Source organism: Cygnus olor, chromosome 4 (genome assembly GCF_009769625.2).
Source record: "Cygnus olor isolate bCygOlo1 chromosome 4, bCygOlo1.pri.v2, whole genome shotgun sequence".
Taxonomy (NCBI): domain Eukaryota; kingdom Metazoa; phylum Chordata; class Aves; order Anseriformes; family Anatidae; genus Cygnus; species Cygnus olor.
In genome coordinates, this window is record NC_049172.1 from 15,989,177 (window position 1) to 16,012,663 (window position 23,487).

A 23,487-nucleotide genomic window follows, 5' to 3' on the forward strand; every position below is an offset into this window, starting at 1 on the left:
ATGTTCAGTGTGTGTGTGCACATGTATATGACATAGCACACACTGAAAGTGATGTGAGATGGTGGGTAGGAATGGATCTGGGTCCATGTCCCTAGAATTCTAGAATTAGTAGACTACATTTACCCCTCCCTTCAGTATCACAACTGCACCTCACCTGGATCAGCAGGCACTGACACAGGCCTCAAATGGTCATCTAACTTGGTTTTTAAGATGCACAGTAGCTTTTCCTGCTCATTGATTAATTGTTAATCTTAAAGTGGTTTGTCTCTTGTTTTTTATAGGTCTTTCAGCAAGAAAGAAAGAAGCCACTCTGAAAAAATGGCGTTTCCAAGTTATTATCCCCATCCACTCCATGGTAGCGAGGTTGCCACCAGGTCCTCCACAGTGACCGAGAGCCATAAGACCTCAGAATCTTCCAGGCAAGATATCAGGACTTCTGCATTTGTCCCATCTCCAACAGAGGCAAGGAGTCATTATCCAGAGCAAAAGCAAGGCTTTAAACCCATGTTCCTTCCTCTTAATCCATATGCATCCGGCCGGTCCTCACCTACTACGCCCACACAGACTCCCTCAGACTTTCTGACTGCAGAGGATGGCCAGGCTCTGAGACAGCACCATGCCAAACGAGATGCTCTTCCCCCTGAGAGCAGTGGTACTACACAGGCACAGTCTCTGGATGCTGTTCAGGATAGATCCCCTGAGTCTCCTGCAGAAGAAATCATGTGGAGAAGAAAAGCAGGGCTGCTGCACAGATCCCTCCCAGCCAAGGTGATATGGGCTCATTCAGTCAAAGAAAACAGCTCACCACCTGCTCTGGTGTCTCCTCCAGCAGCTGGGCCAAAGTTCTCCCAGAGGTGGCAGTCCCTTCCGACACAGAGCAGCACTTCTTCTGACCCAGAGACTCCTTCTCCCCAGGGGACAACCCACCTCCGGATCTCGGAGTCGTGCCTGCAGCTCACGCCCCCGCCATTGCTGCAGGACGATGAAGACGACGAGGTGTTTGTCATGTCTTCCCAGCCCGGGGTCATCCCTCCACCCTTCTCACCCCCACCGCCACCCCTTCTTCCTCCTGAGCTGAGGTCTTGCACTTCTGTGAATGGCACAGAGGAATTCCCACCTCCTCCCCCACGGGTGGCACTTGAGGGGTATGGGGCAGCTGGAGACAAATCCACCAGGCTCCCAGAGGAGGACAAAGTGAGGTAAGGGAGAGCTGTCACGCCGCGTCTCGGGCATTGCAGAGCCATATACAGTAAGATATGCAGGGCTCCAGCCAAATGTGACTGACCTCCACAGCTCCGCGTGCCACCACAACCCACCCGCAGCTGCTAGCTGAGTGGGAAGCTTGCAGAGGATTGCACGCATTACAAGGGGAGAGGGACAGACAGACAGACTCGCTGCCTCTAGGCATTGCTGGCTGCCAAGAGCATTGTTAAATGATGTGGCCGGGCCAGGGCAGAAAGCAAGAAGACAAAAAGTTTCGTGGTCCATCAGCAGATGCATTGACAGGTGCTTAGCGGGCAAAGCAAAGAGGGTGATGAGTGAGGAAATATCCTGGTCTCATTCTCCCTGCACTTCCTTAGTGGGTTTCAGTGGGGTTGCTTCTCACTCACTCCAGCATGAAGAGTTAAAAAGGCTGCTTACTCCATCCAGTTATTGTGTTTTGAGAGAGAACTATGAAAATTTGTCTTTTTCCAAACTGTTAGACTTCCCAGAGTACATTTTAGACCTGGCATGAAACAATCCTGTTATGAAACAGTGAACATGTGCCAAGAAGTGACAACACAAATATGTCACAGTAACTCTGTATAGTGAATTTTTCCTGAAGGATAGGATTTTGGGCTGGGTGCCCAGCTGGTTTAACTCAGCACAGCTTCCCTTGCTCCCAAGGAAGGAGGAGGGATCCCTCCATCAGAGAAGAATCTGGCCAGGGCTTTTCCAACATAAAAAGGACAAATCAAGTGTGGACTGCTCAGGCTGTCATTCAAAGGTGCTGAGATTCAATGTCCCCATCCCATGAGCAGAAAACAAACTGACTTGTCACTCACTGGTTCTGTGATGGTATGACAAAACAGCAGCATCCAGGTAAGGGAACGAAGTGCATCTGGCACCCGTAGCTTCATAGTGTGGGCTTTTCTGTGTTGAAATGCAAAGACAGAAATGAGTGAGAGAGAAAGAAAACGTATTTGTCTTAGGCCTTCATCATCTGTTCACAGAAATCCTGTGTGGTAAGTTTACCTTCATCTCACAGAACTTTTCTGTCCATAACAGCTTCAGAAGCTTTCCCAAAGCCCTGGCCAAGAGGGAGATAACAGGGTTGGGCACGAATATCAGTGAAAAGAATTGGTCCTTCTCATCGCCTGCATCAAAGAGGACTAGTTCTCCACCTGCTGTGGATAAGCAGCACCAGTTACCTGCTTCTTCTGAAGGGCCTCAAAGCTCTGATAGACAGCCCACAACTCAACCTGATAGCAACCACAGAGAGCCAGCAGTTAACACCGGAGAGTCAGAAAAGGGCAGCCCAGACTCCGGGACACTCAGCACAGCTCCTCCGGTGAAGACAAAGAAAAAGAGCCCAGAGGATCTTAAGTCAGAGGCTCTAGCGAAGGAGATCGTCCATAAAGACAAGTCTCTGGCTGATATCCTGGATCCAGACTCCAAAATGAAGACAACCATGGACTTAATGGAAGGGCTTTTCCCTAGTGGAACCAGCTTGCTGAAGGAGAACAACATGAAAAGGAAGATGACACAGAAGAAATCTAGCAGGACAGCAGCAGAAGATAACACGTAAGCACTCTTTGTTTGGCTTGTGGGTTAATGTCACAGCAGAACTCACTGCTTGTTTGCTTTTAAGGACAAGACTGTGCCAAATTTTTCCTCACTGGCAGAGTGAGTTTCTCAGGTCCCACGCATGAGGACTGGCAGGGAGCTTCTGAATGCCCTTTCTCGTGAGCTTGACTGTGCATGGCCTTTGAGCTCACCTCTCTGGACCATGTAGAAAACGATGCCGAGCTTGGTGACCGGACAGGAAATGAACCATCTCTGGAGGTGTTGTTTGATTTTGCTCTCTTAATTTTTGTAATTGGAAGCAATTCAGTCCAAAGAACACAGGTACAACAGTAAAATCAGGACCAAACCAGCGGTGGGCAGAAAGCTAATGAGAGGCCCAGTTTCGAAAGGAGGGGTGGGGATGCCTTCTTATTACAGACAGACAAAAAGATCAGCCCAAGTCCTGCAGTGTAGCTGTTCTAAGGTAGAGACTTCCAAAGGATAGCTGGAGAACCACACAGCAATAAGTGGTAATGCATGATGATGCCAAATAAAATGATCAGTTTAGCCATCACCAGCTGAGCTGTGCTGATTTTTCTCTAGCAAGGATCTGTTCCTGGTCAGAGCAGTTAACCGGTCAACACTTAAACAGAGCAGCTGTGCTGTTCTGCGCAGGGAGAGAGATGAAAGCGGCTGACGTGCACCCTCTGATGGTGAGAATCAGCCATTTCCTTCGTGGTTAACAGCACTGAGAAGGTACCAAAGAGGGAGTGCTGGAACACCACGGATCTAGGCATGGGAAAAGTCAGGCTCAGACTGACCAGACTGACCTCCTCCTTTCTCTTCACTGTGGTGTAGGAGAGAAGAAAAGGAAGCTCCTGTAACTCTGGTCACCTGCCCTGCTTATTACAATGTTTCAGCACCCAAAGCAGAACTGCTGAATAAAATCAAAGACTTGCCAGAAGAAGCAGGGGAGGAAGAGGAGCTGCTGGACATCAATGAGAAGAAGGTAAATTCAAAGTACACACCATCACTTGCTGTTTACATTCCTGAAATAATAATAAACCCTGAAGTAAAGTGCATTTCTATTTGATGTCAGCGTTTGGCTGATACAGCCCTCAGTTGCATGGGGGCTGGATGCATTTAGGCTGCTTGTGAAGCTTCATTGGGGTGACTCAAATTGAGTGAAGAGGGTTAATCTGACTGCACATTTGAGTACAAATCTCGCACAACCCTGAGGCTGGCCTGTATTGTGCCAAATGGTGAGCGTACAGCTTGTAAGAGACAGTCCCTGTCCCATAGCAAGGAAGTAAAAGGGAGAGGTGGAGTCACTTGAGCAAGCTCGGCTTAGAAACAGGAACAGAGTCCAGCTAGTGACTGCACTGTCTCGGTGCGTGAGGTTTCACCCTATGATTTTCCTCCTGACCAAAGCCAATTTACCCATTTTACCTGCTGCCTGCACGCACCACCTCCAGAGGAATGTTGGTTACTCCTTTTTCTCACACCTTACTGTTTTCACTGATGTACTGAAAACTGTGCTTCTCAGCAGTTCAGTCAGCGCAGCCTCGATGCAATGACTTGGGTGGGAGGGGGAGAGCAGGGCAGGGGAGGAGAAAACTTTTTCCTCTTGTATTGAGGCGATATTTGAGGAATGGCCCCGCGATTCTTGCTGTAGGCTTGGATGCTCTTCCTTCCAGGGCTTTTGCAGGGCCTTCTAATTTGATCCTGTCGTTGTCTCACATTGGTTACCTGCTAATTAAAGATAAGTTGGGAAGCTCACAAATCTCAAGGAGTCACAGGCAGGTGACTTGCGTGTCTGTGCCTCTCTTTACACACCTATCACCTTCACGTCAAAAGCAGATATGCCTGCCTGTAAATCTAAAAAGTCCTACATTGACATGGACAGAGTAACATAGTCCATGTTTCATGCTGTTTGTCAGCAGAGTTTAAACATACTGAAGGATAAAAATACTTGTGCAAGTCCCATATGCTGTAAATACAGTCCTTAATTCCTCCTGCACTGAAATCTGCACTGGATTTTTGTCAAAGTGTAGGGAATTCATGTGTCTCTAGCACAGCTCCACATTTTCTCTCTGGATCCTCACTCCCATGCCAAGGGTAAAAAAGCAGAAGATAGGAGCCTGGGTGGTGTTTGGGAATGTGCAGTTTGTCCTGCAGCTCTGACTTGGAGAGCTTACCTCTTTTTTTGACATTGCTTTACCATTTCTGTTCTCAGCTTTTATGTGCTAAGCAAAGTATGCTCCCTACTAGGCATTAATACAGTGACAGATACAATGAGATCTCCATCGAAGTGCTCCATAACACAAATTATCAGCAGTGAGTGAGTAGATTAACTCTTTGAGCACCTGAGGTGCAGGTAGGCCCTTGTCAGGTCTTTAGGAGCTGTTACACCCTGCCGCTGGAGTGGTCTAAAGACACTCAGTGCCTGCCACCAATACAAATATCTGTGGTCCTCCACATGTATGGATAACGTGTGTCATATGCTGCTTGATTTATCTGGCCCAAGCCGCTGGTTGTAGAGTGTGCAGCTTCGGAGGTAATCACAGCCCACCATGCCTCTAGTACTTGATTGATTCTTGGGGTGCCGTTCACTTCGAAATCGACTGCCTGCTGATGAAATACGAGGAGGAGGATGCTCCAAGGAGTCAGCGGGCATGCTGCAAGCATCTGACAGGCTTGCAAGTAAATGTGTGCCTGCCACTGGAGGACATGTCCCAGGCCTCAAAGGTTACGTTGGCATGGAAAAACAGAAATCGATGGGAGTGATTAGGCCCAGACAGCGAGATCTGCCTGGCATGTTTGTTCATGGTCTGTGTGAAACAACATTTGCATAGGCATTATCTGAGAAGGCAGCTACTCTGAGAGGTCATTTGGGTAAACTATGCTCATTTCCATTGTAAATGTCCAAAAGAGTTATGTTGGTTTGGGATCATAGGAGAGTCACTGATTAATTAACAAAGCAGTTCCTGTCCAGCTCCCAGGCCTTCAAGAACAAACGTACTTCGCCCCTGGCAGTCCCGTAGAGCAGGCCTGCACCTTGTGCAGGTCTTCCAGAGCAGGTGGAGTGACTGCCACCTCTGAGCAGCTCAGGCCTCCTGAAAACCTGCAGAGGTCAATGCCAGACTTTGTGTCCAGCCCACAGAGCCGTGCAATAGGGTTTTCTCCCCTGCCATCATAGTTGTTGAGATTGGATCCCTTCTCCACAGGAGTTGGTCTGGTTATTAATTGGTAAGGACCTTGGATCTTTCTTTTGGAAGTGGCATTAGCATCATAGGCAAAGGAAAGGACAAGTGTTGGTTATTGTCCCTGGATACTACCTGTCATACTGAGGGGAGAATCCAAGTAAAGGAGTTTTTGCTGTCCCTTATCCTACCAGGTGGGATGTAGTAAAAGATCACCTTTTCTCTCCTCTCCCCCTTGAGTACTCTACTAAGAAATGGCACGAGTTACCAGTCATTCCAGCATAAACCTGGTAGCCGACATTTGTTTTAAGAAAATATTTCTCATATTTTATTAAGCTTTTGCATATATGTGGAAGCTGCCAGTGGACTAGTGCAGCCAGAAGACCATGAGCTCCAGAGCATGCACAGAGTGTACCATCTAGTGGTGTCAGCCTCAACAGTGGTCTTTATTTCTTGGCTGCAAGAGCAGCCCCCAGCCTGACCTGCATTTAAAGATCCTCTTTCCTCTGAAGTACAGTTTCAATCCCACTTGAAATTATCATAAGTTTTGATGGAAAGAAGACGGTGCTAGTAAACTTTGAGAGAATATTTTCAGGCAAGCTTGTGATTTACTTATATTTAATCCTGCAGCATCGGTATGCAGAGTAGATTAACATACATATAATGGTGCCTCATCAGTGCATAAACTGAGACTGAACATAGAAGAGTACGTAAAAGAGACTGAACATAGCCCAACCCTTGTATCAAGAGCTATTTCTACTCTCTGTGCTCTCACTTCTGACAGAACGGAAGCAAAAATTGCAAACCCCAGGCCACTGACTTCTGCTTTTGCATATATATGTCTTTCCCCTAAATCCTAACAGAAATTAGGATTTCCAGCACATGTGCAGCAGTGGTGGTTCTGGAGTAACTGAACCCTGGGGGCCTCCTTTTCTTTGTCAGTGAAACAGTTGGCAGCATTGTCACAAAATGAGTGTGTGCTCTCCATGTCTTTGATCAGTCAATAAGAAAATTAGAGCATCTTTGGTATAAATGCTCGCCTGGTGCATCTCCACGTGAGGCAGTCTGCACAGCCGGGAAGTATTGGTGATATCTCATCAGCCACAGCTGAACTTGAGGCTTACACCTCAACACTGAGGCAGCATAGAAAGGAGCAGTCAGTACTTTCAGGGTGCCATAAGAGGGGGAAATATGTGGCAATTCCTTCTTTCCTGCTGAGCTTTGTAACTACCAAGTGCCAGCTCAGTCTGCTGTCATGTCATTAAAAATATGGCTTAAAACAATTTTTCTGCCAGTTGTTAGATACAGTTCTGGGTCATGCAAAATGTAACATCACAACAAGGAATCACAGGCTGAGGCGGAGAGCTGGGAAGATGCAGGAGATATGGTTGTAGCTCTTCTCTTAACAGAACCTTTTGAAGGAAGGTGCATACGGTTATCCTCTTTCAGATATATGCATCTGGGTATCAGAATACGGCAAACCAAATTGGATGTTGTTTTTGAAGATGTTCATTGATGATGGAACAAATATATCTTCGTGTAATCTGATCAGGTTATCAGATTCAGATTATCAGCTAAATGTGGAATTTCAGAGTTTTCTCGGTTCCCAGCTTATTGTCTTCTTTATGTTTCCTTTGTCAGTCGTTGCTGACTTGACCCTGCTCCTCAGGGACTGTAGCCATATCCTCTTGTTGTCGTCATCCGTATGAGCAGTGTGATCATGATAATAACCGATGTGGCAATGTGTTTCCCTTCTGACAGGCTGAGCTCATCGGGAGCTTGACCCACAAACTGGAAGTCCTGAAGGAAGCCAAGGAAGGCCTGCTTGCAGACATTAAGATGAATAATGCTCTTGGAGAGGAGGTGGAGCTGTTGATCAGCGAGCTATGCAAACCAAACGAGTTTGACAAATACAAGATGTTCATTGGCGATTTAGATAAGGTGGTGAACCTCCTGCTCTCCCTCTCAGGACGCCTGGCCCGGGTTGAGAATGTTCTGAGTAGCTTAGGGGAAAATGCCAACAGTGAAGAGCGGGTACGTATCTGCACAACTGTAGCGTCTTGGTCTTTCTCAGTCACAAGAACCTGCTTGTATAAGCTAGGACCTCCAAAGGCTCACAGGGAGGCAGGTGCCTCACTGATTTTGTGTAAGCAGTAGCAAACACGGTTCTGTCCCCAGGAATCTTGATCCTGGTTTGTACAAGTATGTCAGATCCTATGGCTTTTACCTCGAAACAGTGGCTGTGTTTGGCAGAGCATGTCTGTGTGGAGGAGGGACTGTGTAGTGGTTTGTATTATGGAACAACCCACTGCCTTTTACCTCAGTTGCAGCCACATTTTAACATTCTTTGGGTGGCTGTAAAAGACAAAGCCAGGTTTTCCTGGTAGTTGCTGCTTTTGAGCGCGTTTTATTGACGTTCTTGGGGTCCTTTCTGCCCCACACTGACTAGAGCAGTTGCAGTCCTGTTCAGCGGGATTCCCATTCATCCATCCTCCTTCCAGAGGCTCCTGACTCTGTGTCCCGGAGCTTAGCAGCCATCGTTCCTCCCCTAAAGGGGGCAAACACAGTACTGGGGGGAAGGAGAGGGGAGATAAATGAGTTTGGTGCTGCTGATACTGAATCGCTCTCTCTGGTATGTGCAGAGTTCTCTGAACGAGAAGAGGAAACTGCTGGCTGGCCAGCACGAAGACGCCCGGGAACTGAAGGAAAACCTTGACCGTCGAGAACGGGTGGTCTTGGAGATCCTGGGCAACTACCTCTCTGAGGAGCAGCTCCAGGACTACCAGCACTTTGTAAAGATGAAGTCCGCACTCCTCATAGAGCAGCGAGAGCTAGACGATAAAATCAAACTGGGTCAGGAACAGCTCAAGTGCCTGATGGAAAGCCTCCCCACAGACTTCACACCCAGGGATGCAACGGCAGCAGCTGCCCTAGCTGCAGCACTTGCTACCTCCGCCGGGGTCGGTGGTAAAACGCTTCCAGTGGTCTCATCCTCACTCTAACCTTTCCCATGTGGTCCTGGGAAAAGTCTTTCTGCTTGAGTCTATTTAATCCAAGTACTTTGGAGATGGTTCTCTACAGTGACAGTGAACGGAGACAGGTTTAAAACAGGATTTCAATGAAGGAAAAAATAGCAATAATAAAGGTTTTATTTTCCTTTCCTTCCAGCACTGCTTCCTGGAAACTTAAATCAGTCTGGAGGGAACTAAACTGTATCTCCTCCTAAACTATATCTCCTCCTGCCAGAGAAGAGGAATTCTCATGAGAAATAAACATGTTACCTTTAATAAAAAACATCACCTGTTTTCTTTCCTCCCTTTCCTGCCTACCTGGCACCTCATTAAATAATGAAGGATCTAAAAGAATGAAGCCTTAAAAATAAAACCAGCCCATTCTACTGAACATTAATGATATTTATATTTTTTAAAGAACAAGACAACGTGTAAGTTTTTGTACATACTCTAACCAGTTACTTGATTCTACTTTGTTCTGTATGTAGAAAAGACATTTAATTTTGTACTTTGTGAAAACATTAACAAAAAGAGGGAACCCCAAAGATAGTCATGCATTAGCCTGGAACATCTCTTCGTGGTTTTGTTGTTGTTGTTTTTTATATAATAAAGGGCTACCAGAAGAAGCTTCAACCTGTTTCAACACATGCTGAACATACCAGTAAGTGTCCTTATGAAAGACATTTTGACCAGGAAAATACAATCTTTCCTCTTCAGGATCTTTTGATCCAATGATTCTAGAGTTTAAACATGCTCTTAAGAAAACTTGCATCACAGGAGTCCAGGTTAGCATGAAGTAATGAGTCTTGCTCTTTACTCACTGTGGAGGTTTGGGAGGAGACTGTCTTTGTTTTAAATAATCAAACTCATGATCTGTGTTACTGTTGCAGCCTGTTTGCATTTCTGTGAGATGAGAAAGGGATCTCTAATGACATTATTTATAGGCCTGTTTTTGTGAAGGGATGATGTGCAGTAGGACTTTTTTCATAGACTAGTATCTCATTTGAGATACTGAACCTACTTCATCAGAAATTGATTTACAAGCCAGAAGAGGCATTAACTTGAAATCCTATCATAAGGACTATACTCCTAGTCAGTCCAACCTGCAATAACTAAATGTGCCCAACTGAACTTTGCTGTATCAATTTACCAAGTGCTAGATGATTGTTGCCAGTCTGCACACAGCAAAGCAGATTGGGGCAAACTCCCTTTTTCTGTCTGGGACGTTGCTGTCCTCTCTACTGAGCTGCATTGCCATTTAAATGAAATGGCTAGGAGCTGCCTGAACAGATCACCATTGCAATTGATGAGCCAGACTTGGGTCATCTCTCTTCTAACCTTGCAGAGATTTCCAGCTGTGGAAGCAATTCAAGTTTCAACCTTTCTCCAGGGGGTTGCATTGTTCATTGCATACTATCTTGCCACCAGGACCAGAGCAGAGATTTTAGTCATGTGGTTTTTAAGATCATTCATTTTGAATTTCATGCCCAGAACATGACTGAATATTACAACAGTTATTGCTTTCAGTGCTAGTTTTAAATCCCCACTTGTTTTTTTGAATAGCTCATGTAGCTCTTCCACAGGCAGCTTGGCAGGCTGAAAAAAAATACCAGCGTCCTTTTGTCATATCAAGCATCAATTCTCCAATACCCAAAATAAAACCTACTTGATGTTTTAATGCTTTTTGAAGCAGCAAATAACGTGACAGCAAACATTTTATTCACTACTACTGAGCTTGAAATGCTATTCAGGTTTATACAGCATTTCATGAGAACCCTAAGCAGGAGAACTCATTTTTATGCCTTAATAGCGGAATCAAAAAATTGGAAGAAAAAGTATTTTGGAGGTAACTCAAGAATAATTCTTTGGGATGTTTTCAGGAAAACTGGGGGGAGCTGTTTCCAGCCAATCAAAACATTTAATTTATTCTAAAAACAAACAAACAAACAAAAACCTTCCACAGTTCTTTTAGTTATTTGAAAGTTGTGCTCATTTAGATTTTTTTTAAGCTACCTTTTCATCTTACACATACCGAAACCAATCAAAAAAACTTGGCAGATTGGTAGGCTTTTGTGAATCATTTGGAACTGGGCAACATTGCCTTTTCCACTTACTGTTTCCTGAGAAAGAAAGCCCTGCAGTCTACCCTCAGGCTAGGAAGAGCCTCCCAGCTAAGCAGGGTCTGCCTGTGTGCAGCAGAAACTAGCACCCATTTCAGAGGCAGCACGCTGGGCTGCGTGGGCTGCAAAGTCCAGCCACCCTCGCCCACGTGTACTGCAGGCAGTGACACCAATTTTCACTCAGTGTGCTGGCATTACGCTGCAAGTCAAGTGTTTCCAAGTGGTGGGCAGTCGGCCAGCCTTGCGGTGGTGGTATATAAGGCTTTACTAAATAGTGTGTAAAACTGTTTCTTTTGTAGGGTTTCCAGCTAAAAATTTTGAGGTTAAGGGTTCATGGTGGTTTTCAAGAAATTCAGATGTTTGGCATGGCTCTGCAGTCCACCAAGTTTGGGGATTCCTGCTAAGAAAGTCCTACGTGTGCTCCCACTGTACACACAAGCATGAGTTAATGAGGCAAGTGATAGTAATTTATGTTTTTGTAATAGCTGAGATCTTCAGGTGAAAAATGAATTAAAGCCTATATTTCTTTATCATTAGGGAAACAGCCTTTGCACAACTTTTTTTCAAAAAATGCTCCTCAAACTGCAGGATTTGCTGAGTTTGGCAGAAGCACATCTTGACATGTATTTGAAGGTAACCAATCATTGGCCAAGCCAGTAGATTTATTTCCTAGTAGATTTATTTCAAAGTGCCTTTAGCAAAAAAGGGAGACCTATTCATTGCTCCTTATCCTACTTTGTTTTTCTCTTGTGTTCTTAAAACTGTAGCATAATGGAAACTCATTTCACAGAATGATGGCATAATTTCATGGGACAGGAATACCATGGGTAGAATTTTACAGTTATCGTCTAGTCCTTATATGCTTACTGAAACAAATCTGAATTTGGGGTCTAGCTATGTGAGATTTCCACATCTGAACCCGTACCTATGTGGCTGCAGTGGCAAAAACCTGCAAGCTAGATACAGAGTGTGATTTTCATTGGTAGCCCTTCCCTAAAATGCAGTGTCTCACTTATCTCAGATCTGGGGTATTTCCCCTTTCAGCTGCGGCACAGGCTGAGCATTATAGCATGTTCAAAGCAAATTATTCGAAACACATCTTGCAACAGACAGTGGTTCTCAGCAGGTGGGCATTTTAGCTAAAAAGGAGCACTATTTTTATAAATGAAACATCAAATTGGGATACTGAAATGGAATACTCCACTTTCTACCCTGCTGTGGGGACGGTGGTGCTGCGTGAGTTTGCCAGCCTCTGTAGATGAAGGTGGAAGAGATTCTTCCCAAAGTCAGTTCAGAATACCTGGGTCAGGTGCCTTCTCCAAGTTGGTCTCTGGAGAAGTCTCTTTCTTTCTCTTCAGACTATCGACAGTCAAAGGATCCCGCAACAGCTACCTGACCCGTTCAACTGGCTGCAATTGATGCCTGGCACGGAGTGAAGCATGCAGTCTTGCTTCTCTAGCTTGAGGCAAATCCTAGTAAGGACAAAGCAGTAGCTCTTTTGATATAGGTCAGTTCAAGGTAAAAGCTAGTTGTATAAAAGGGATGTTACTGTGTGATCTGCCTTCCCTACATTCTCACTCTCAGTAAACATCTCAGTTGCAGGGGAAACTTCCAGTTTACCCAGTACTAACTGGCTTTGCCTTTGAGGACAATCAGAAAAGTCACAGAAAAGAAAGGGGGGGCAACATTTTTCCTGAGTTATCATTCCTTAAAATGTTACCTTCAATTTCCAGCCAATTTCTGAGGGACCTGTCAGGAAAAAAAAAAAAAAAAAAAAGCAGGTATAAGTCAGTGTTGCCCCACAGCAATTTTCCTGGCCTTTGAAAGCAATCAAACTGCATTGCTGTCATTGCACCCAGACCCCGCACAGGGAAAAGGAAAAAGATGGAGGCATACACTCGCATTGCAATGCTGTCTGTGCAGTGCAGGACATTGAAGCAAGTCTCTTCAGCCTACCTTTCAGTATGTCCTCACATGCTTTCAGCAACATGCTACCCCTGCAGTCTGCTTGGCTGTGCTGTTCCACGTGATATAACGCGTTGTGAAAATCTAGTCATCCGATTTTTTTTTTTTTTTTAACTGAGCCCTTGGGCCATTGATGGTCACAAAGAATTCACGTCAGATGCTTTCCTCGAGACTAAATCTAGCAAGGGGTGCTTAGACACTAGGGACTGTTGGTTGTAAGTTCATACACAAGATCTTTTGTGAAGGTTACCTACAAAATCCATCAACCGCAGAGCACCGAAACAGTCCGTGCATCAGGACTGATCCATCATCTCCACCGCTCAGCTTCTGACACACACATTTAGACTGGTCAAGAAGAGGAGCATGCAAATAAACCTGGATGGCATTTCAGAGACACTCCACACAAATCCTGAATATTAACATGAGCAGTGACTCATTGTTTGCAAAATGGGAAACAGCTTTTCATCAGGGAGCCAACGCTTCAAATCGGTGTGAGCAGACTAGGGGCATATCTAGGGACCTGCTCCCCAGGTTTGGCTGGGCTTGATTCACCTGAGTTGTTTTTTCCTTTATGTCCCCTCTAGAGGGGATTTTTGTTGACCGTGGCATGGCTTTATGGTTTGGCTGTGTTCCTACAGGACTTTCACTTGTCCCTGCAGCCCACAAGGCACATAAATTCAGTGTTGTATGTTTCTTGTAAATTACAGGGCTTTTCTGGCAATAAGTTCCTGAACGTTGTTTGTGTTAGGTGACTGAAGATGTGTATGTGGCCAGAGTGGTCTCTGACTAGGAGTTGGTCCTTTCCGCCCCATTTGGCCAAACCCCACTGTCATTCTGCAATACAAATTATAGAAATAGGCTGGATTCAGGGTGGCAAAAACAAGTAGCCTGGGGCTTTTGCCAGATGCTTACATGCATGCAGCTTATGTCCATACAGTAGCACAGCCTCCTCAGTTGCAGGTCCAGCTTTCATAAAACACATTGTCTATTAGCACTAAAATCATAACAAAAATCCACTTTTTCTTGTCCCCTTGTAGGGTTGGGAGCTGGAGCCATTTGTGGAGAATGGCTGACTGCTGTGAGCACATCTGCTCTGTTTTTTTGGGGGTTAGGAATAAGGATGTGTTTCCTGTACCCCATAATGAAGAGTTGGTAAATGTGAGCCAGACAGCTTTTTTCTTCCTTTGTGATTCACAACTTGAGACCGTGTATTTCTGTCAGGGTTGCCCAAGATTTCTAATAAAAGTCACCACAGCGTAGCTATTTGGTTGAGCTAAAATAAGACCAGGATTTAAAAAATTTAAAAAGCATAGGATTTGAGAAAGAAAAACCATTGTGGAAGATTTCAAAAGAGAAAATGGCTTTTCTGCAAATATCAGTTTGTCACGCAAGCCAGTTTTGTACGGTGAGGCACTAAGCCAGAGGAGGTGGTGGGCAGGCACCATTTTACCTCAGTGGGGCCAGGTGGGCGCCATTTTACCTCACGATGGGGCTGGGCAGGGCCTCCCCAACTGCCTCACATCTGTCACTGCCTCACTGGAGGGAGTAGCGCACAGCAGGGCAATGCCACAGACAACCCTGTGCCCACCCCCCCAGCACCAAAATCTCCAAAAAATGTTAGCAGGGCTTGCCCCCCCCCCCAAGGCTGTGTTTTAACCATTAGAACCTGTGAGTAATCAGGGCCAGTGAGGGACAGCTAGGCTCAGGATGGTCAGTCAGGAGCCCACATATAGCACGCTGCTGGGAGCCTCCTGAAAAAGGGTGAGTATATATAAATTTTTATACATTTTTTCTCCACATAGGATGGCTTTGCAGCCTGGACTTCTCTGCTTGCACCCACTGCGGGTGTGCTGGGGGTTTGGTTTCCGCAAGGGTTTCCTCAGAGGGAGGGATGCAGAGTGGGGAGACATGATGGTGCTCCTCTGGGGTTCTTCTCAGCATGGTGTGCAGGCACAGTGGTGGTAGCCAGGTGCTTGTCTTATCCCTTGGCTCCTGTCACCAGGCAGCTTCCCATGGTCTGTACCCACCTGACCCTGACAGCCTAGTGTCCCACAGCTGCAGCCAGCTTTGTGCTTAGGCTACCATTGTGCTACAAGGGGAAGCATGTAGTAGAAGTTTCCAGTGCACAGCCCCAGAAAGTGGGGGCAGTTATCAGGTAATGCAGCTTACAGTTTGAGGATGGATTTTGGAAAGTGAGCGGGTGACAGAATTGCCCATTGCCTTGTAAAAAGAGTGAGACCAAGATCAAGGGAGCAGAAGGTGAGCAGACAAAAAAAAGAACATGGCTGTCAGCACACCCAGTGCTCTTGGAAAAAGCTGACCGGAGGTCACCTTTTCATTTTGTACAACACATGCTAATTCCCTTCTTATAAGTCTGTTGTTTGAAAGAAATACTCTTACATCTTTTTTTGCCTGTGAATATGTGATTTAAGAGGGAGGCGACCCAACTGCCTCCCCCTTCCCCACCATAACTTTGGTTGCCCATTGACTTCCCCAGCTTTCTCCTTCAGACACTGCTCATACTTACACTATTCCCTGTTTCTGGGTGCAGTGTCCTGCAACTGTCTTTTGAGGCTGTGTTGTAGAGTGGTATATGCATGCTTGTGTAGCTACAGTCACTCAGATGGCCTATTTCTGTCAAGTGAAGTTAATGTGAACTGCTCAAGGAGAAGTTATTTTTGAGAAGACAAAGCTGCTGGTCTGTCTGGCCTATTACTACTCTTTCAGGTCCTGCATAAGATTTTAATTCCTCTGTCACCTTTACTTTATCCATACTAACCTCTTCTGCAGTTGTGCATTTATTCTCCTTTTCTTAAGTGTGAGTTGATACTATACAACACAGTTTGTGGTCATATTGTTGTAGCCTTACATCTGCTTTCCAAGGTCTTCAAGGTCCCCTTATGCCTCCCTATGATGCTGTAAGGCAAGAAAGTGCTGCAGCTTTAGTTCCTGGTGAATAACCAAGAATCGAGGCTGACTTGGGTGTAGCAAACTTAGAGGATTCAGTACACCCAATCCCCTGTTAAAAGGGATCAGTGCCGTTTTCCTCCCTCTCCTGGTCTCAGTGATCAGGCAACCTGTAGGATCTTGATTCCTTCTGGGAAGTGTTACTGGACTGAAAGACTCTCTACAGATGTGACAGGATTTAAATAGAAAGAGAAAACCCACACCTTTAGGCTGTGCTGTCTGTGCTTTTGTGCTCCACCCAGAGCAAGCAGAACTCAGGTTCCTCCCAAGGATACTGAAAAGCAAAGTTCACCATGCGTTTCAAGGAGGACATACTTGGCAGGGAACAAGCTCTGCTTTTACATTTTCTGTGACCCTCTGCCTGCAGCAGGGCATTAGCATTCTTGCTTTCCTGATCTCTCTAACAGAGGAGTCTCATCATCACTCCAGGAGCCAGCTAGAGCATTTCATGTTTACTCTGCCTGTTTAACAGTGTCACTTACAGAAACAGGAGTATTCATAAGTCTGGGACATGGGAGAACAAGACTCAAGAGGCAGGAAGTGCTGGCAAAGGCATGCTTCCTTCCTCCCCTTTCTCCCATTTTGAGGTCTCCTTAGTGGTAGCTGCCAGTGTTAGGAAGCAGGATAAGCCTAATTAACTGTTGTGGAAAGTACTGGGGGGAGCGGGGGCAGTTGCCATGAAGGCACTGTTTGTGCTCTGAGCATAGTGGTCAGGACCACATGTGGCTAGCCTACCTAGGAGTCAGGACTGCCAGCTTAGCATGCAAAAATGAGATCAACTTTTCTCCTGTCAGTGCTGGCAGACACATACTTCATCTAATCCACGTAGCTGGCACAGGCACCTGAAGTAAGCTCCACATTCCTCTGCAACATAAGAGCTTTCTACTCCTTTCTAATAACTAGAACACCTTATAATTTAGTGTACCTTCAGACATTAAAACAGGGGGAGAGGGGAACAAGCCAAAAGCCATCTTCTCCCCTCCTACCACAAAGTTTCAATAGCCTTCAAAAAAAAAGCCCTCAAGACTTACTTGACGAGGCAAAGCATGAGCCTTTCTGTGATTCTGTGTAATGCAGTATACACAGGACAGGAGTTACAAGCACCATTATCTGTGCCTATGTCCAGTTTAGATGAGGTAGTCCTGCAGCATAGCCAGGCTCCTGCAATGCAGGGATGCACGTGCCATCCCCACCTTTCTCCCACACAGGAGGTGGGTTACAGCAACCCCTTCCCAGCACATGCACAGTGGAAACTTTTCCTGAGCCTCTGAGCCCTTTGGCATTCCCCATACCCACATACCCCCTTGCAGAGACAGGCACCCAGAAAGCCTCCAGCTCATTTGCATTCCACAAGTCCCTCACTGTCATTAGCTGCATCAGCTCTGGAGGTGAAACCAACATAGCCCCATCTCCACATCTGTGCCCACAAGGTGAGTGGCAAGACACAGCTGTAACCCATGCCCTTCTGGCAGCGCTCCAAGAAGGCCTCCATAGCAGGGCTGCTGGACAGCAGAGAGAAAAGAGTGTCCATAAGCTGCCTCCAGATCAAGTCACCTCACAGATTCCTGAGCTCTACAGCAGCTGCTGCAGTACAGGTCAGGACAGTGTTACTGCCACACAGCACATGTGCTGGTACAAGGGCAGCAGGACTGCAGCCTGTCAGCCTCCCCATAAGAGGTATTCAAATGTCTGAAATACTCCACAGAGGATTACTCCCCTACCCTAGCAGCTGGCCTGGCTGCTCAGCTGTTCAAAGCAACTACAGCCCTGGTCCATAGCAGCCCTGCTGTCAGGGATTAGCTAACAGGAGTCAAATTCCACCACTTCAGCAGCATTTGGCTAAGGTAGCACCTTGCACCAGCACAGTTGGGGTCAGGACTGTCACAGCTGTGACAGCCCCAGGGCCGGCCCCACAGCCGAGCAGCCTGCCCAGGCTCCCACTCCACTTAGCAGGCAGGGCTCCATTACCTTTCATCAGGTCCTCAAACGCTGCAGCAGTCCCAACTCAGTCCCTGTTTTGGCATGGCTAGCAGGCAGCTCAGGAATAGCTGTAGCAGACACACTCCAAGGTATTGCATGAGCAGAGCAAAGAAGTTTTAAGCAGAAGACACAATTCACTAAGCTCATTTTTATGTGCCTAACTGCAACTACATGTATTTGGTGCACTCGGGATCCAACAGCGCTAGTACCCCTGTTGGTATGTGCCTTGTTACCCATCCCTGTCACATAGCTGAGCCCCCGACCTCATGGTATAACGTGGAGCTGGTCTCCTACAGTGTAGAGGCTGCAGTTTGTGAAGCAGCACAAGTAGCCTGGATGCTCTCCCAAGACCTGCTCCTAAGCTTTCTGTCAGGTCTCGCCTTTCACTCTGTCTTTTACCCCATGTGTATTTAGCCTGACTTGCCTGCTCTTCTCTGCTGCTCAGGTACACCGGTGCCAGCCTGCAACATGCCCAGCCACTGAGCATGCTTGTGGAGAGCCAAGCTTTCTGTAAGAGCACAAGCCATGCCCCATACCCCCCTCCACTACCCTGTCCCTGGGGAGGAGAACAGGGCAGAGGTGGCACAAGACATGCCTGATACACACTTGTTTGAGCTTCCCTGTCACAGCAGCCTGGCTGAGACTAGCCCCAGAGTTTGGAAACCAAGCAGAGACCACTTACTGCAGCAAACAGGGTTAAGGGAGCATCTACTGCTAAGGTAGCTTGAGTCACAGTAGGTCATGCTTTGCCAGCCATGTGGTCCAGCCCTGTACCAGCTGCAAGGCGCTGTAAATAAGCACGTAAGTGGATACATAACCTTTCCCCCGTCCACCCCTGTAGCGCACACAGGAGCGAGCAAATTAGAGCAGGAAACAGCAGAGAAAGCAGCCATGTCAAGTTTGGGTTTATTTCACTATGCAGGGGGAAAGAAAACAAGACAAGCTATAGCAGTTAGCTAAACTTAATGGCTTTGACTTTAAAGTCACCCTCCACAGCCAGGTATTGAATTTTCTCCATGCCCAGCCGATTGGGAAACTCGAACTCCGCTTCAGGCAGCTTCACCTTTACCTCTGTTGCATCGAAGGAAATACAGATCTGTAGAGAACCACAAAAAGGAAGGCTAATGCATCACTGGTCACAAGCCAGGCTCCCCACTCCCTCCAGGCTGGGTGCAGGACAGTTGAGGTGGCCACTGGTGGTCAAGGCCATGCCCACCAGCTCAGCCCCCTCCCTGCCCAGCAGAGCTGTGGAGAAGAAGCTGGTTTGCTCCGCCTGAGGTCAGTTCTAAGCTTCTGCAAGAAAGGAAGAAAATAGGCCCAGTCTGAATCACAGGTCAGTGTTTTAATCGCCCTTGCTCATGCACCTTGCAAAGCAGGGCCAGAGTGGGGCACTTCACATAGCCAAGCTGTTGGGCATTGACTTAGGGCAGGTCCAGTTGGTCAGCTTCAGCAGCAAGACTCTTCCCCTGCTGCCTAATTCCCTTTCCACACCTGCCCCTTCTCCACCACTGGGGGAACCTGACAGCATTAAGAGCCCTGAGCCCATCAGTGCCCTGTGCCAGGGCCTTCCACAGACCCCAGGGGTCTCACCTCAATCTTGTCACCGTGCTGGAAGGGGAAGTCAGCCTTCCTGTCCTCCTCGCCCCACGTGCCGTCCTCCTTCGAGTTGCACACGACAGTGTTGATATCCCCATGGCAGTCGAAGCGAGGGTTGAAGTGCAGCACGAGGGTGCCGCTGTCCTTCCCCACGTTCACAGCAAACCTGGGGAGACAGAGGCGGTGCCAAGGGGATGCTCCAGCCACCCTATGCCAACAAGCTGAACCCAGCAGGAGCTCCGTTACCCCCTGGCAAGGGTAGGAGCCTCCTGGACTGCAGCCCCCCTGCAGTACCACATCAAGCCATCTGCTGTCTCCTCACTCACCCTTTGGCATCAGACAGGATCTTCCCTTTGACCTTGATGCACTCTCCAGGCTCGACATCCAGCTGAGTAACAACCAGTCCCTGTGGGGCCAAACCACAGGAGTTTGTCTGTCATAAAGCAAGCCTTCCAGCCCTGCCTGGGCCAAGGCACAAGCCAGGTCTGGCAGACCCAAGGGCGTTTGCAGTTTAGGGCTAGGGCAGAGATTGAGTCAGCCCAGCCACCTTCACCAGGGAATCCAGGCTCACAGCCACCTGGTGCGCCCACCACCCCTCTGAGCACCACAAGCTGACAGTGAGGTGCTCATCCCACTGCAGCAAGGTCAGGGGGGTGACTTAGCAGCTGTTTTACCAACTGCTACAAAAGACATCCTCGCAAGCAAGCTTGCGCCTTCAAGTCAGCAGCAGGCACTAGCACAGGTTTAATAGCAGTTATGCAGCTTGTATAACATTACATCCTTCCCCCTCCCTAGGCATGTCTCCAGCCGACAGGGGCCACCAAAACTTGTCTTAGAGCTGCATGCAGAAAGAGAGGGGGCAGTGGAGCCACTTCTGGCTGCAGCCCACTAAAGCAGAACAGCCCCAGGGAAGCTCTCATGGGGCAGACAAGGGCTTGTTCCTGTCCTCAGAGCCAGATTATTCAGTCCCAGAGCCTCACGCCTCCCAAGTAGGGCTTAACATCCCCCAGCCTCCCTCAGCAAAGAGGAAGAAGCTGTTTGGTGAGGTTAGGCGTAACTCAAGCCATGCTTGGGTGCCTGTGCTTCCAGGCCCAGGTGCAGTAATGCTGAGCTGCACTTAGCCACGTGGCAGATAAGGCAGGGAGACTAACTTCAGGCTGGTCCCATTGCTCGCTTGGGCTACTGCTCCAGCACCCAGAGCCCCCTCAGATGGCCACCCAGCCCAAGCGGTGCTCAGCCTCATGCCTGCTCCCTGCTTAGTCCCTGCTGAGGTCAGATCCCTGCAGCCGCTAAGCTGCTTATTGCTGTGGCACTGACACTGCCTTCTGGCTCTGCTTCTAGAGCCCTGCAGGCACACAGCCTCAGTGTGGAGCAGGGGACAGACCTCTGGAGGAAAAGGGAGCTCAGGGCACAGTCAGCACACACTGCCGTCCTGCTTTCCTCTGCTGCTGCTATACTGTTAGCCCCATCCTGTATCCAAAATGAATTTTTCCAGAAGGAAAATAAGGAGCTTAAGGGAAAAAGGGCATTCAAACTGGTCCCAAAACTTTAGAGCACTCAAAGATACAAACATGCATTAAAACAGCTTTCCCGCTTAGATAACATACTAGAGAAGAGGGGGGAAAAGAAAAACTTCTGGTCAACCCTAACTGTTCCTCCCACAGCCACATATCAGTTGAGCATTTCCTCTCAGCTAATCCTTTTCCTCTCCTACCTTTGGCACCAAGCCCAAAACCCGCAGGCAGGCAGGCAAACCCTAGTCCTGCTTGGCACACCAGTCCGGCTTGAAGAGGGCACTCACTTGCTCCATGCTGCAGATCCCAGCCCCACCAGGCAGGACACCCCCGAGCCCCTGCTCCACAGCCCAGCGTGACTCAGCACTGGGCTCCAGCAGCTTAAATCACTCGGGCAGGACCATCACATGATGGAGGGGGGACGAAGAAGGGGATCAGTTGCAGCTGTTTGGAAGCTGGAGCTTTCCCAGCCATTTAAAGTGGGCAGCGGGAGATCTCTATTGATATTGTTCTTTGTGGGCAGGATGTGTGTGATTTTTTTAAAGCTAGCGATTGTTTGCTTCTGCGTGATCCTAGAAATCCTTACTGTAAGCTCTTCTAGCTGCTATGCAGTGTATGTTGGCTCGCAGCCCGAGTGTGGCTCTGTGCCTGCAGCGAGGTGGCTGCTTTTTGTTAAGCGATCCCTGCCTAAAATCAGGGTTGGAGTCCTCATGTTACTGTTGCAAAGCGACTGCCTCTCAGAATATGTGTGTACTCACCCTCTCAGCCTGGCCTCGTGCTTGCAAGGAGACTGGGCTGTCGGGAGCCCCAGGGTATGAAACATTACTGCTTACAGTACAATAAAACCCAATAGTTTGTGGAGTTCAGTGCCAGCACTTAAAAAGTGCCTGAAAGTTAAGGTTGTTGGTGTGAGGCACTACTAGATGTGAGAATTCAGGCTGCAGCTTTTGAAAAGTAGCGTGATCTCGCTGGATCAATTCCAGTCTCAGACTCCAAAGGGAAAAGAGAAATGCTTTTTTGGCGGACAAAGAAGTTGGGCAGGGTTGACTGCAAGCAGCGAGGAAGGAGGCCGTTTTCCCGGCTGGTCCCTAACTCCTGCTGTTCACCTTTGCTGCGTCCCTTACAAGCACACTGTCCCTGCCCCGAGGGGCTTTGCAGAGCAGGGAGGGGAAGGTGGGAGCAGCGGTGGTGCTATGCGTGTCTGCATGGCCAGGTCAGCTGGGTGCCGCGTGTAGCTTTGGATTAGCCTTAGCAGGGTCCTCAGGCCTCCGTGCCTCAGTTTCCCTCATGCATGAAGGGACACTAATGACTTGCAGCTTCACAGCCCCACTTGTACAACTTGGGTCAGAGCTGCTGCGTAAATGCAGCACGTTACTTGTTGGTTAAGCCTTGACTAGCCTGTGAGATACAAATCTGCAGATAACATTAGGGTGGGCTGTGTGGGGCAGTTTATGACACCGAGTGCAGGGATTTATGGCTAGGTAGCAGAAGGAGACATGCTGCCACGCAGGAGGCTGCTGACACTTCAGCAGACCGTGCTCGCTGTTACACGAACAGCATCCTGACTCCTGACACCATCCTTCACTCCAGCTCCCCCCAACACCCATTTCTGAACATTCCCGAGGCATTTCTGCATCCCATATGCTTCCGGGTGAATCAAAGCTGAGCTGCATTTGAACTAGAAAGTCACAGGTCTGAACTGGAGCCCTGTGACTGGGGTGTATGAAAGAAGGCAAAATGCTGACTAAAAGTACTGGTGGGAAAATCCCACACGTCCTCTGGCCTCCAACGCACTCCCTGGCCATAACACGTGTACACGAGGCCACGCTGAAGCCAGGAGTCAGCCGCAGGAGCAGACCCAGTGCCCATAGCAAATGCCACCAGGAGCAGCCCTCAGCATGGACAGCGTGGAGAAACCCCAAGAAATTCCACCTTAAGTTTGCCCCAGTCTCTGGCACGATGTTAATGGGGATCACGTGTTAGAGGCTTTAGTCGCAGTTGTTCCCCTGTTTGCTGCCACGTGTGAGGGGTTGAGCAAATTCTGTTTGGTTGGTTGGGTTTTTGTGTTTGTTTTCCATTCAGCTCTGCAAAACCCCTGGAGATTTCTCCTCCTTTCAGTGCTGCAGTGTTTTTTCTGGAGTCAGAGCTGCTGCCAAGTTGCGTTGTAGTGCTGGGGCCACACAGTGCCATAGTGTTGTGCACCCCAACTCCCCTTCCAAAATGCACATTTCTCGTGAGCTGCTTCTTTCGCCTGATATCTCCTCCTCCCACCCTTTCGTTCAGACAGGGAGATATCTGTCTAATAACACACAGGAGACCACACTGTTTGTTTTCCTTGAGTGCTCCGCACTGGCAGCCAGGCTGC

The 23,487-nt window shown here is 47.9% G+C and overlaps 2 protein-coding genes across 11 annotated transcripts in view; one reads left to right on the forward strand and one right to left on the reverse strand.

Annotated features, from left to right (window-relative positions):
* Positions 1-10,931, forward strand: part of SHROOM3 (shroom family member 3) — a 147,437-nt gene extending 136,506 nt beyond the window's left edge. For 7 of the 9 annotated variants that reach the window (XM_040554721.1, XM_040554727.1, XM_040554723.1 and 4 more), the window contains 5 exons: positions 282-1,199; positions 2,266-2,784; positions 3,625-3,775; positions 7,731-8,003; positions 8,612-10,931. In XM_040554721.1, the coding sequence (XP_040410655.1) occupies positions 282-1,199; positions 2,266-2,784; positions 3,625-3,775; positions 7,731-8,003; positions 8,612-8,971 (2,221 nt within the window). In that variant the 3' untranslated portion in view covers positions 8,972-10,931. The remainder of the gene's footprint in view (positions 1-281; positions 1,200-2,265; positions 2,785-3,624; positions 3,776-7,730; positions 8,004-8,611) is intronic. The other 2 variants (XM_040554722.1, XM_040554730.1) reach the window with 1 other exon arrangement.
* Positions 10,932-12,237: 1,306 nt separating this feature from the next.
* LOC121069043 (16 kDa beta-galactoside-binding lectin) lies at positions 12,238-21,557 on the reverse strand. Of its 2 annotated transcripts, XM_040554735.1 has the most exons (6): positions 21,410-21,557; positions 19,935-20,014; positions 19,603-19,774; positions 19,000-19,108; positions 12,821-12,849; positions 12,238-12,572 (listed from the first exon to the last, which is right to left on the reverse strand). In XM_040554735.1, exons 1-6 carry the CDS (start codon positions 21,416-21,418, stop codon positions 12,489-12,491), a joined length of 483 nt encoding a protein of 160 aa, XP_040410669.1. In that variant the 5' UTR covers positions 21,419-21,557; the 3' UTR covers positions 12,238-12,488. The 2 variants fall into 2 exon arrangements, with proteins under 2 accessions (XP_040410669.1, XP_040410670.1); XM_040554736.1 differs by lacking the exons at positions 12,238-12,572; positions 12,821-12,849 and having other exon boundaries at positions 18,903-19,108; positions 21,410-21,556.
* Positions 21,558-23,487: the final 1,930 nt, after the last annotated feature.

Excerpts from the sequence above, each read along its gene's own strand:
- LOC121069043 (XM_040554735.1), bottom strand. Across the intron at positions 19,109-19,602 it reads AGCACGGTGACAAGATTGAG|ATCTGTATTTCCTTCGATGC; the intron begins GTGAGACCCCTG and ends GGTTCTCTACAG. Across the intron at positions 12,573-12,820 it reads AAATTGGCTGGAAATTGAAG|GATTTGCCTCAAGCTAGAGA; the intron begins GTAACATTTTAA and ends TGTCCTTACTAG.